Raw genomic sequence first — 12,828 nt, 5'->3', positions numbered from 1 at the left:
TATATTGGTGTGACTATATGGGTGTGACTATATTGGTGTTGGTGTGACTATATTGGTGTTGGTGTGACTATATTTGTGTGACTTTATTGGTATTGGTGTGACTATATTGGTGTTTGTGCGAATATATTGGTGTTGGTGTGACTATATTGGTGTTGGTGTGACTATATGGGTGTTGGTATGACTATATTGGTGTAATTATATTGGTGTGACTATATTTGTGTTGGTGTGACTATATTGGTGTTGGTGTGACTATATTGGTGTGACTATATTGGTGTTGGTGTAACTATATTGGTGTTGGTGTGACTATATTGGTGTGATTATATTGGTGTGACTATATTGGTGTGAATATATTGGTGTTGGTGTGACTATATTGGTGTGACTATATTGGTGTGAATATATTGGTGTTGGTATGACTATACTGGTGTGACTATATTGGTGTTGGTGTGACTATATTGGTGTGACTATATTGGTGTGAATATATTGGTGTTGGTGTGACTATATTGGTGTGACTATATTGGTGTGACTATATTGGTGTTGGTGTGACTATATTGGTGTGACTATATTGGTGTTGGTGTGACTATATTGGTGTGAATATATTGGTGTTGGTGTGACTATACTGGTGTGACTATATTGGTGTTGGTGTGACTATATTGGTGTTGGTGTGACTATATGGGTGTGGCTATATAGGCATGACTATATTGGTGTGATTATATTGGTTTGACTATATTGGTGTGACTATATGGGTGTGACTATATGGGTGTGACTATATTGGTGTGACTATATGGGTGTGACTATATGGGTGTGACTACATGGGTGTGTCTATATTGGTGTGACTATATTGTTGTGTCTATATTGGTGTGACTATATTGGTGTGACTATATTGGTGTGACTATATTGAAATAACAAGAGAGTGGGTGTGGGGTAATTGAGTGGTGTCTGTCTGAATACAGGTGCTGAGGAGAGTGCTGAATTATACTTCACAGTGCATTACTGTGTGGTTGTACTGTGCGGTTGTACTGTGTAGTTGTACTGTGTAGTTGCACTGTGTGGTTGTACTGTGCGGTTGTACTGTGTGGTTGTACTGTGTAGTTGCACTGTGTGGTTCTACTGTGCGGTTGTACTGTGTGGTTGTACTGTGTAGTTGCACTGTGTGGTTGTACTGTGCGGTTGTACTGTGTCGGTTGTACTGTGTGGTTGTACTGTGTAGTTGCACTGTGTGCTTGTACTGTGTAGATGCACTGTGTGGTTGTACTGTGTAGTTGCACTGTGTGGTTGTACTGTGTGGTTGTACTGTGTGGTTGTACTGTGTAGTTGTACTGTGTAGTTGAACGGTGTAGTTGTACTGTGTAGTTGTACTGTGTAGTTGCATTGTGTAGTTGCACTGTGTAGTTGCAGTGGAATAACAAGGGGTGAGTTGAGGGCTGAGCTGAGGGGTGACAGTTCGGGGGTTGATGAGTTTGGTGATAGGTTAAAGGTGAATTAATACTCACGGCAGGACCAGGAGCTCCGATGACACCTTGAAGACCAGATGGCCCAGGAGGACCCTGCTCACCACCACCGAAACAGAGAGGTTAACAACAGGGACAGAGACACAGTTAGCGACAGTGCCTTCACATGCTTAAGCACTACATTTATCTGTGGTTACTTTTATGATTCTAAATGAGCTGTCCCCAACAATGGACGACCTTAAGGTCATTTGAGGCGACTGCAGGGCTGGCCCTAGCGAGATTTAGTTGTGGGGGCCCCCTACCTCGCAGCAAAACATTTTAGTAGCCCACCCACTGGACTGACAGTGGAGAGGATTAGTTTTAAACTACATTTTCTGCAATTCAAAAAAATGTTTCCATGGAGTTTAGAGAAAATGTAGCAGTGTTTTGTCTTTTTAAAAGCAAGTTTTCTGTAATTCTATACACTTTGCCATGGGACGAAGAGAACATCTGGCATTTGTGCAACACATTTCATGCAATTCTACTCCTTTTGCCCTGGGGCAGAGCAATTTTTGTTTCCCAGGTTTAGAGCTAATTTCCTGCGATTATAGACATTTTGACCTTGACTTTACACTATGTTAATATGATATCTGAGTGAGAGTGACTAACAAAATCAATGCGGGCTCCTGGGCACACGCTCTGCGTGCCCGATGGGAATTCGGCCATGATTACTAAAAGTTTAGATAGCCGGCTAGACAAATTTACCAATCAAACATTTTTTTGCCGACATGGACTAATTGAGTGACTGTCAGTGTCTAAAATAACATGACAAAACCTGCTGATGGAAAACCACATTTCGGGAATTGCATCTTGTGTATTCTACTATTCTTACTCTCAACAGGAAGTTGAGACCCAGACTGAATCCCCCCCTCCCCCCAAAATTACAAATATTTATTTTATTTTGGTCAGGGCCTCTGGGTAACTTCCTTGGATGTTTTCTCATCCTCCGGTCTTTGCACCAGTAAAGGCTTGTCTCTGATTTCTGGTGAAGTTTCTCTAGACATTTCCTACACGAGGAAAATTTGATGAGAACTCACCTGTTCTCCCTTGTCTGCTTTGCTTCCTTTCTGGCCAGGCTCACCAACCTCTCCCTGGGACAGAACACACAACAACAGTTATGATAATGATACCTATACATCGTCTTTATACTGTATAGCGCTAGGACTCAAAGACGCTTGAAGTCCTATTTTATTTTAGCTCCTCATAAAATCATTTCTGCCTCGCTGTTTAGTCAAGTCCAATATTTTCCAACTGTCACCTTTACTGAGATTAGGTGGTAAATATTATTTGTGGAGATTTTAATTTGATTGGACAACAAAGACCCTGGGTTGGTGTTTGCAATTAATTGATTACTTGGCTCGGTTTATCCCTCTATTGGCACTCCCACTGTCACGCTAACGCTATGGAGGACGTGACAGGGATCTGAAATGTGTGATGGGTGTGTGTGTGTGTGTGTGTGTTTGTGTGTGTGTGTGTGCACGCACACGTGCATACAACTGCCTCTGCTAAAACATTTTCACACCAATCCATCACCATAACTTAACATGTCATCAACACAAATAATATCTGCAATGTAACACTCCTAACCCACATACTACACTACTGCACTGTACTGTACAGTTAAACTACTATACTACTATACTAAACCACACTACTGCACTATGCTGTACGGTACTATACTACATTACTGCACTATACTACAGTACTATACTACATTACTGCACTATACTGTACTACATTACTGAACTATACTACAGAACTGTACTACATTTCTGAACTATACTACAGTACTATACTACATTACTGAACTATACCACAGGTCCACAGAGGATTGTCTACAGTATTACATTGTCTCCATCCTCTCCAGGGGGCAGTACAGTACTGTACTACATTACTTAACTATACTACCATACTATCCTGCTGAACTATGCTGTACACCATTATACTACATTACTGAACTATACTACAATACTGCACGACATTACTACACTGTACATCACTGTTCTACATTACTGCACTATACTACTATACTACATTACTGAACTAGACTACTATAATATGCTACATTGCGCTATACTGTACTACATTACTGCACTATACTATACTACGTTACTGAACTGTACAGTACTGTTCTACATTACTTCATTATACTACTATATTATATTACTGAACTATACTACTATACCATGTTAAATTACTGAGCTATACTGTACTACATTACTGAACTATACTATACAGTAATATACAACATTACTGCGCCATACTGTACAGTACTATACTACATGAGTGCACCATACTACTATACTATGCTACATTACTGCACTATACTGTACAACATTACTGAACTATACTGTACAGTACTGTACTACATTACTGAACTATACTACATTGATATACTACATTACTGAACTATACTACATTACTACACTACATTACTGAACTATACTGTACAACATTACTGAACTATACTGTACAGTACTGTACTACATTACTGCACAATACTACATTACTGAACTATACTACAGTACTATACTACATTACTGCACTATACTGTACAGTACTGTACTACACTACTGCACTATACTACAGTACTATACTACATTACTGCACTATACTACAGTACTATAATACATTACTGCACTATACTGTACTACATTACTGAACTATACTACATTACTATACTACATTACTGAACTATACTGTACTACATTACTGAACTATACTACAGAACTGTACTACATTTCTGAACTATACTACAGTACTATACTACATTACTGAAATATACCACAGGGCCACAGAGGATTGTCTACAGTATTACATTGTCTCCATCCTCTCCAGGGGGCCACAGAGGATTGTCTACAGTATTACCTTGTCTCCATCCTCTCCAGGGGGCCACAGAGGATTGTCTACTGTATTACCTTGTCTCCATCCTCTCCAGGGGGGCCTTGGGGGCCTGCAGGGCCAGGAAGACCAACAGGACCTTGGATACCGTCACGACCAGCTGGTCCCATGGGGCCTTTCTCTCCCTGTGGGGACAGGAGAGAACGAGTCAACATGTGGCCATAATAGACAAGAACATCTCTTATCCTTCATCCTCTTATATTAACACTACCAGATACAGTAAAAGAGTTTTGCGATTTTAAAAAGGCAGATATTGAAGTTATATGTCCAGGTGTGTGTGTGTACTCACAGGGCCTCCCTTCTCTCCGGCTGGTCCAGGACCTCCCTGAGGTCCGGAGCGTCCTGAAAGACCGATGGCACCTCCGGGACCGGCAGCACCTCTCTCTCCTGGAGAACCCTGCCAGCCAACAAAGACATCACCATCATCATCATCATCATCAACAGGAGCCAATCTTCTAGCACCTTTTGAGTGTCTTTCGGGTTTTATTCGAAAACACAAGAATACTATTTAGACTGAAGGTAATGTATTGGTCATTATAAATGGTATGCTAGTGTAACGGACATCAACTTGCTTAGCGTGTTGCGCTTCCTCCTGATTCGGCTCACATCGATGCTCAAACCCAGGACCTCTGCTCTGCTAGCACACGTGACTGCCCTCCCGAAGCGTCTTACCAGTCAAGTTACAACAATTCTGTCAGAGCAAGTGACGACACTTCAATCCGAGGAGTACGTTTCACACATTCCCATGTGCAGTAGTTTGGGATATTGGAACGAAGGCGAAGACTCAAAGTAGGAATATATTCCAAACAAAGACGGGAACTAATGGCATGAAACGGAGACACTCTTTCAGCACCTCAGCTGTGAGTCAGTGTTTTCATTCAAAATGTCAGACAAAAAAACACAATCCATTATTACAGGATTCTTTCAAGATTCACCCTATTGACATTCCTCTATCAGAGACCGTGAGTGTGTTTCTTTTGTATTTGATGGGGACACACACAGTCCAATGAAGATTTCTCTTCTAGCCCTAAAGGCGCCAACAGGGGTAAAAAAAACATCCTAATTTCAACCCTCTTTTTTAAAGATCCTTCTGAAATGATAGGTCTTTGTTAGGATACTAGTAATCAAAATAAACTAAAACATTTGACCAGGATTTCTGTGTTAATATGGAGGAATGAAAAATAATTCATATGTTGTACACTAGTCAATAGTCCACTTTGTGACAAAAGCACCAAATTTGGCTGAGAGGTTGATTTGGTAGAGAGCTTGATTTGGCAGAGAGGTTGATTTGGCAGAGAGGTTGATTTGGCACAGAGGTTGATTTGGCAGAGAGGTTGATTTGGCACAGAGGTTGATTTAGCAGAGAGGTTGATTTGGCAGAGAGGTTGATTTGGCACAGAGGTTGATTTGGCACAGAGGTTGATTTGGCAGAGAGGTTGATTTGGCACAGAGGTTGATTTGGCACAGAGGTTGATTTGGCACAGAGGTTGATTTGGCACAGAGGTTGATTTGGCACAGAGGTTGATTTGGCACAGAGGTTGATTTGGCAGAGAGGTTGATTTGGCACAGAGGTTGATTTGGCACAGAGGTTGATTTGGCACAGAGGTTGATTTGGCACAGAGGTTGATTTGGCAGAGAGGTTGATTTGGCAGAGAGGTTGATTTGGCACAGAGGTTGATTTGGCACAGAGGTATATACCCTGAAAAGATGTGAAGACACCCCCAGATTTGGCTCCTAGGAGGTGAGGCCACTATGACTTAAAAATAACAACAACAAAAAACGTAAATACATATCTAGCTTGCAGTCAATGTCTCTAAACAAAGAGTCTCATATTTCAGATGCTGAGTTAATAGTCAAAGTTACAGCTAACAGTCTGAAGGCACCGGCGCCCATATCGCCCATATCGGTAGCCATACTTGTATGTCAGATTAGCAGATTAAAGATAGCCAATTTCTCAGTTTCTGAGTATCACAGAAACACTTTGAATTAATTACAGACAAATGGTCATAAAAAGTAGCTATGGATGAAATCGATCCAAATATCTGTCAAAAACATGAAAAATAGACAAAAACATGAATTCCGAAACATCAAATTTGACGATAAATTCGTGAACATTTTAACATACATGCATGTACATTATCAGTCAAAAGTTTGAACACACCTACTCATTCGGTTTATCTTTATTTTTACTATTTTTCTACATTAAAAAAATAGTGAAGACATCAAAACTATGAAATAGTTTCAGGAAACGTACGTCGAGGAGATTGAATCAGGAGATTGAACGTAAACCTTTTTTCCTTTATTAACCTCTAGGGGGCAGCATCGCCCTGGAGAGGACGGGAACAAGGAAATTTTGCATGAAAAAATCATGCCCAAATTAAACTGCCTTCTACTCAGGCCCAGAAGATAGGATGTGCATATAGAAAACACTTTAAAGTTTCCAAAACTGTTACAATAATGTCTGTGAGTAGAACAGAACTGATTTGGCAGGCGAAAACCTGAGAAAAATCCATTCAGGAAGTAGGATTTTTTGTTGTTGTAGTTTTCTATTCAATGCCATTACAGTATCCATTGACTTCGGACTCAAATTGCAGTTCCTATGTCTTCCACTAGATATCAACAGTCTTTAGAAATTGTTTCAGGATTGTATTCTGAAATATTAGGGAGAAAGAGCAGTCTGAATGATTGGACCCTGCTGTGTCACAGAGCTTTTTCATGAGCGCGACCGAGAGAGTGCCTTTCTTGTTTAACTTTTATATTGACGACGTTATTGTCCGGTGTTGGGGAATAATCAGAATTAGTTGGGTAAAGATAAGATGTTTTATTTTCATGATATGCTTGTGAGTTACTTGTCTATTTTTGTATAATACTATTGGCCGGTTGCAGTTATCTGTTCTCTGTCATGGGGTCAGTTACTTGGGCCGCAGAGAGGGAAGGGGTCAAGCTTGTCTTCATATGTAAACATATCTTTTAAATCAATTATCTCTTGGCTCCACAATGTCTGTGTGCCAGTCACTGTGTCTCTGTGATCTTGTCAAGGAGGGGGTGCATTTGATATATGCCTGTTGATAGGACCATAAAACAAATCCTGAGAGCGAGATAAGAACATAGTTTAGGAGACAAAGCTGAACGATAATTTATAGCCAATGCTGTCTGGCTATGTGTGTCTTTGCTATAAAGGATCTCAGTTGCAATGTGTAAGGACTCTCAGAGAATTCATTTATAGACACTGAATTGATCTGAGAGTCACAGGGTTGTGATGGAGCTCATATAATTTTAAAGATGGACTTTATGATAACTCTGACTTTGGTTTGCTCTCATGATTTGGTAAATACAGGAAATTTCCACTACACCGGTTTAAATATTATCGATTATTTAGGCTAAAAACAACCTGAAGATTGAATATAAACATCGTTTGACATATTTCTATTAACCTTACGGATACAATTTGGATTTTTTTGTCTGCCTGTTGTGACTGCGTTTGAGCCTGTGGATTACTGAAGAAAACGTGCGAACAAAACAGAGGTTTACAGATATAAAGAGAGACTTTATCGAACAAAAGGAACATTTATTGAATAAATGAATGTCTTCTGAGTGCAAACATATGAAGATCATCAAAGGTAAGTGATTCATTTTATCTCTATTTCTGACTTGTGTAACTCTTCTACTTGGCTGGTTACTGTTTGTAATGATTTGTTTGCTGGCCTATGTTCTCAAATAATCGTAAGGTATGCTTACGCCGTAAAGCATTTTTTAAATCTGACACCGTCACAAGAAGTTAATCTTTAAACCTATGTAAAATAGTTGTATCTTTTCTGAATTTTTATAATGATTATTTCTGTAGTTGAATTTGGCATTCTGCAATCTCACTGGATGTTGGCCAGGTGGGACACTAGCATCCCACATACCATAGAGAGGTTAAAATGATTTTTTGGGGGGGCAGAAATGCCTTCTTGGACATGTGAACTTTCATGTGCCTTAATAACAAACTTGTATGCCTTCTGTACATAGGAATACAATTGTCAATTTACGAGCCTAATTGGATTAGCCACAGAAAAAGCCAGCAACCTTCTCGCTAGCCATGATTGGCTGACATAATGAGTAGGCTGGACATGCCGAGAGATGAGTTTGGATTGGTCTGCCATGTAGCATGCTTCTGTCTATTTGAGCTGGTCAGTATGTGTAGGTAATCTTGTCTAACAAGGATTTTAAAAAAATGCAACATAAGTGTTGCTCTCCACTTTCTGGAGGACCGAGATTTGAAATCAGTGGAATTAGAGTATGATAGCTAAAGAGATGGAGAAAATGCCTGTCTCCAGATTACATCATCAAACTAAGGGCAAACGTGGCATCTGTGACAGGGAGACATGTCAATACATTAATTATGTATTCGGTTAAGATAGTCTAGCATTACGTGTACGATCTTATTATGCCATTTGCATTGCTAGTTATAGCCTAATGTTAGCTAGCTAACATTGAACCTGGTTGGTTAGCTACCTGCAGATTCATGAAGGGTAGTAACGTCATGAGTTGGTATTAGGGTTCATTGTTTAGCTAGCTATTTACATGTTTTAACAAAAGACTCCACTATGCAAGTATCTATTTCAATATAATGTTCATGATGTCACTGCAACAACTGTTGAAAGACGTAGCTGGTAAATTCACTCTGGCTATCTACTCCGATTTCAGAAACCACGGGTAAGACAGTCTAACTAGTTACATTTTCAGATATTACACATTTTCTAATGTTGACATCAAGTCTTTTCATTTTATGTTAAAGTGTACTGTTAGCTAGCTAACGTTAGCTGGCTGGCTCACTAGTTAACATTACGTGTGTGATCTTATTATTCGTAACTCAGAGCCATTTGCTTTGCTAGCTATAGCCTAATGTTAGCTAGCTAACATTGAACCTGGTTGGTTAGCTACCTGCAGATTCATGCAGGGTAGTAACGTCATGAGTTGGGATTATTGGTCTTTGTTTAGCTAGCTAGCTACATGTCTTAATAAAATATTCCACTATGCAAGTAACCATTCCACAATCACCCGACTTCAACCCAAGTGAGATGGTTTGGGATGAGTTGGACAGCAGAGTGAAGGAAAAGCAGCCAACATTTGCTCAGCATATGTGGGAACTCCTTCAAGACTGTTGGAAAAGTATTCCTCATGAAGCTGGTTGAGAGAATGTCAAGAGTGTGCAAAGCTGTCATCAAGGAAAAGGCTGGCTACTTTGAAGATTCTCAAATATAAAATATATTTGGATTTGTTTAACACTTTTTTGGTTACTATGTTTTTTCATAGTTTAGATGTCTTCACTATTATTCTACAATGAGAAAATAGTAAAAAATAAAGAAAAACCCTGGAATGAGTACAGGTGTGTCCAAACTTTTGACTGGTACTGTAGATATGTATAGTGTAATGGATGAGATATAGATATGTATAGTGTAATGTATGTGTCTATAGATATGTATAGTGTAATGTATAGTGTAATGTATGTGTCTATAGATATGTATAGTGTAATGTATGTGTCTATAGATGTGTATAGTGTAATGTATAGTGTAATGTATGTGTCTATAGATATGTATAGTGTAATGTATGTGTCTATAGATGTGTATAGTGTAATTCATCCAATTAGTAGTAGTATTTTGAAAGTAAATGTAAAAAAACATGACTGTTATAAATGTATTGTTCTATTCATCGTTATCACATCAATATGGATTAAATGCACGCAGTTACTACCACAGACACACAGTTACTACCACAGACACGCAGTTACTACCACAGACACAAAGTTACTACCACAGACACACAGTTACTACCACAGACACACAGTTACTACCACAGACACACAGTTACTACCACAGACACACAGTTACTACCACAGACACACAGTTACTACCGCAGACACACAGTTACTACCACAGACACACAGTTACTACAACAGACACACAGTTACTACCACAGACACACAGTTACTACCACAGACACACAGTTACTACCACAGACACACAGTTACTACCACAGACACGCAGTTACTACCACAGACACACAGTTACTACCACAGACACACAGTTACTACCACAGACACACAGTTACTACCACAGACACACAGTTACTACCACAGACACACAGTTACTACCACAGACACACAGTTACTACCACAGACACACAGTTACTACCACAGACACACAGTTACTACCACAGCCACGTTACTACCACAGACACACAGTTACTACCACAGACACACAGTTACACAGTTACTACCACAGACACACAGTTACTACCACAGACACACAGTTACTACCACAGACACACAGTTACTACCACAGACACACAGTTACTACCACAGACACACAGTTACTACCACAGACACACAGTTACTACCACAGACACGCAGTTACTACCACAGACACACAGTTACTACCACAGACACACAGTTACTACCACAGCCACGCAGTTACTACCACAGACACACAGTTACTACCACAGACACACAGTTACACAGTTACTACCACAGACACACAGTTACTACCACAGACACAGTTACTACCACAGACACACAGTTACTACCACAGACACACAGTTACTACCACAGACACACAGTTACTACCACAGACACGCAGTTACTACCACAGACACACAGTTACTACCACAGAAACACAGCTACTACCACTGACACGCAGTTACTACCACAGACACACAGTTACTACCACAGACACACAGTTACACAGTTACTACCACAGACACACAGTTACTACCACAGACACACAGTTACTACCACAGACACGCAGTTACTACCACAGACACGCAGTTACTACCACAGACACACAGTTACTACCACAGACACACAGTTACTACCACAGACACACAGTTACTACCACAGACACGCAGTTACTACCACAGACACACAGTTACTACCACAGTTACACACACAGTTACTACCACAGACACACAGTTACTACCACAGACACACAGTTACTACCACAGACACAGTTACTACCACAGACACACAGTTACTACCACAGACACACAGTTACCACCACAGACACACAGTTACTACCACATACACAGAGTTACTACCACAGACACGCAGGCACACAGTTACTACCACAGACACACAGTTACTACCACAGACACGCAGGCACACAGTTACTACCACAGACACACAGTTACTACCACAGACACACAGTTACTACCACAGACACACAGTTACTACCACAGACACACAGTTACTACCACAGACACACAGTTACTACCACAGACACGCAGGCACACAGTTACTACCACAGACACACAGTTACTACCACAGACACACAGTTACTACCACAGACACACAGTTACTACCACAGACACACAGTTACTACCACAGACACACAGTTACTACAACAGACACACAGTTACTACAACAGACACACAGTTACTACCACAGACACACAGTTACTACCACAGACACGCAGTTACTTCCACAGACACACAGTTACTACCACAGACACACAGTTACTACCACAGACACACAGTTATTACCACAGACACACAGTTACTATCACAGGCACACAGTTACTACCACAGACACACAGTTACTACCACAGACACACAGTTACTACCACAGACACACAGTTACTACCACAGACACACAGTTACTACCACAGACACACAGTTACTACCACAGACACACAGTTACTACAACAGACACACAGTTACTACAACAGACACACAGTTACTACCACAGGCACACAGTTACTACCACAGACACGCAGTTACTACCACAGACACACAGTTACTACCACAGACACGCAGTTACTACCACAGACACACAGTTATTACCACAGACACACAGTTACTTTAATCGATAAAGGGAAAAATCAAATTGCTTGTGTGCGTGAGTGTGTGTCTGAGCGTGAGTGTGTGTCTGAGCGTGAGTGTGTGTGTGAGCGTGAGTGTGTGTGTGAGCGTGAGTGTGTGTGTATGAGTGAGTGAGTGAGTGAGTGAGTGAGTGAGTGAGTGAGTGAGTGAGTGAGCGTTTGTGTGCGTGAGTGTTTGTGTGAGTGTGTAGGAGCTTTACGGAGTCATACAATTAGAGGTGAATTTACTGAGTCATACAATTAGAGGTGAATTTACTGAGTCATACAATTAGAGGTGAATTTACTGAGTCATACAATTAGAGGTGAATTTACTGAGTCATACAATTAGAGGTGAATTTACTGAGTCATACAATTAGAGGTGAATTTACTGAGTCATACAATTAGAGGTGAATTTACTGAGTCATACAATTAGAGGTGAATTTACTGAGTCATACAATTAGAGGTGAATTTACTGAGTCATACAATTAGAGGTGAATTTACTGAGTCATACAATTAGAGGTGAATTTACTGAGTCATACAATTAGAGGTGAATTTACTGAGTCATACAATTAGAGGTGAATTTACTGAGTCATACAATTAGA

General features: G+C 40.2%; 1 protein-coding gene across 1 annotated transcript in view; it reads right to left on the bottom strand.

Moving 5' to 3' along the window:
- Positions 1-12,828, bottom strand: part of LOC112226415 (collagen alpha-1(XI) chain) — a 200,433-nt gene that overhangs the window by 35,308 nt on the left and 152,297 nt on the right. Inside the window, exons 40-43 of the mRNA XM_042308330.1 lie at positions 4,678-4,785; positions 4,406-4,513; positions 2,525-2,578; positions 1,491-1,544 (exon numbers count right to left, since the gene is read on the bottom strand). Of these exons, the coding sequence (XP_042164264.1) occupies positions 1,491-1,544; positions 2,525-2,578; positions 4,406-4,513; positions 4,678-4,785 (324 nt within the window). The remainder of the gene's footprint in view (positions 1-1,490; positions 1,545-2,524; positions 2,579-4,405; positions 4,514-4,677; positions 4,786-12,828) is intronic.

The sequence above is a fragment of the Oncorhynchus tshawytscha genome, linkage group LG28 (genome assembly GCF_018296145.1).
Source record: "Oncorhynchus tshawytscha isolate Ot180627B linkage group LG28, Otsh_v2.0, whole genome shotgun sequence".
Classification (NCBI taxonomy): Eukaryota; Metazoa; Chordata; class Actinopteri; order Salmoniformes; family Salmonidae; genus Oncorhynchus; species Oncorhynchus tshawytscha.
This window is presented reverse-complemented; position numbering and strand designations above follow the sequence as displayed.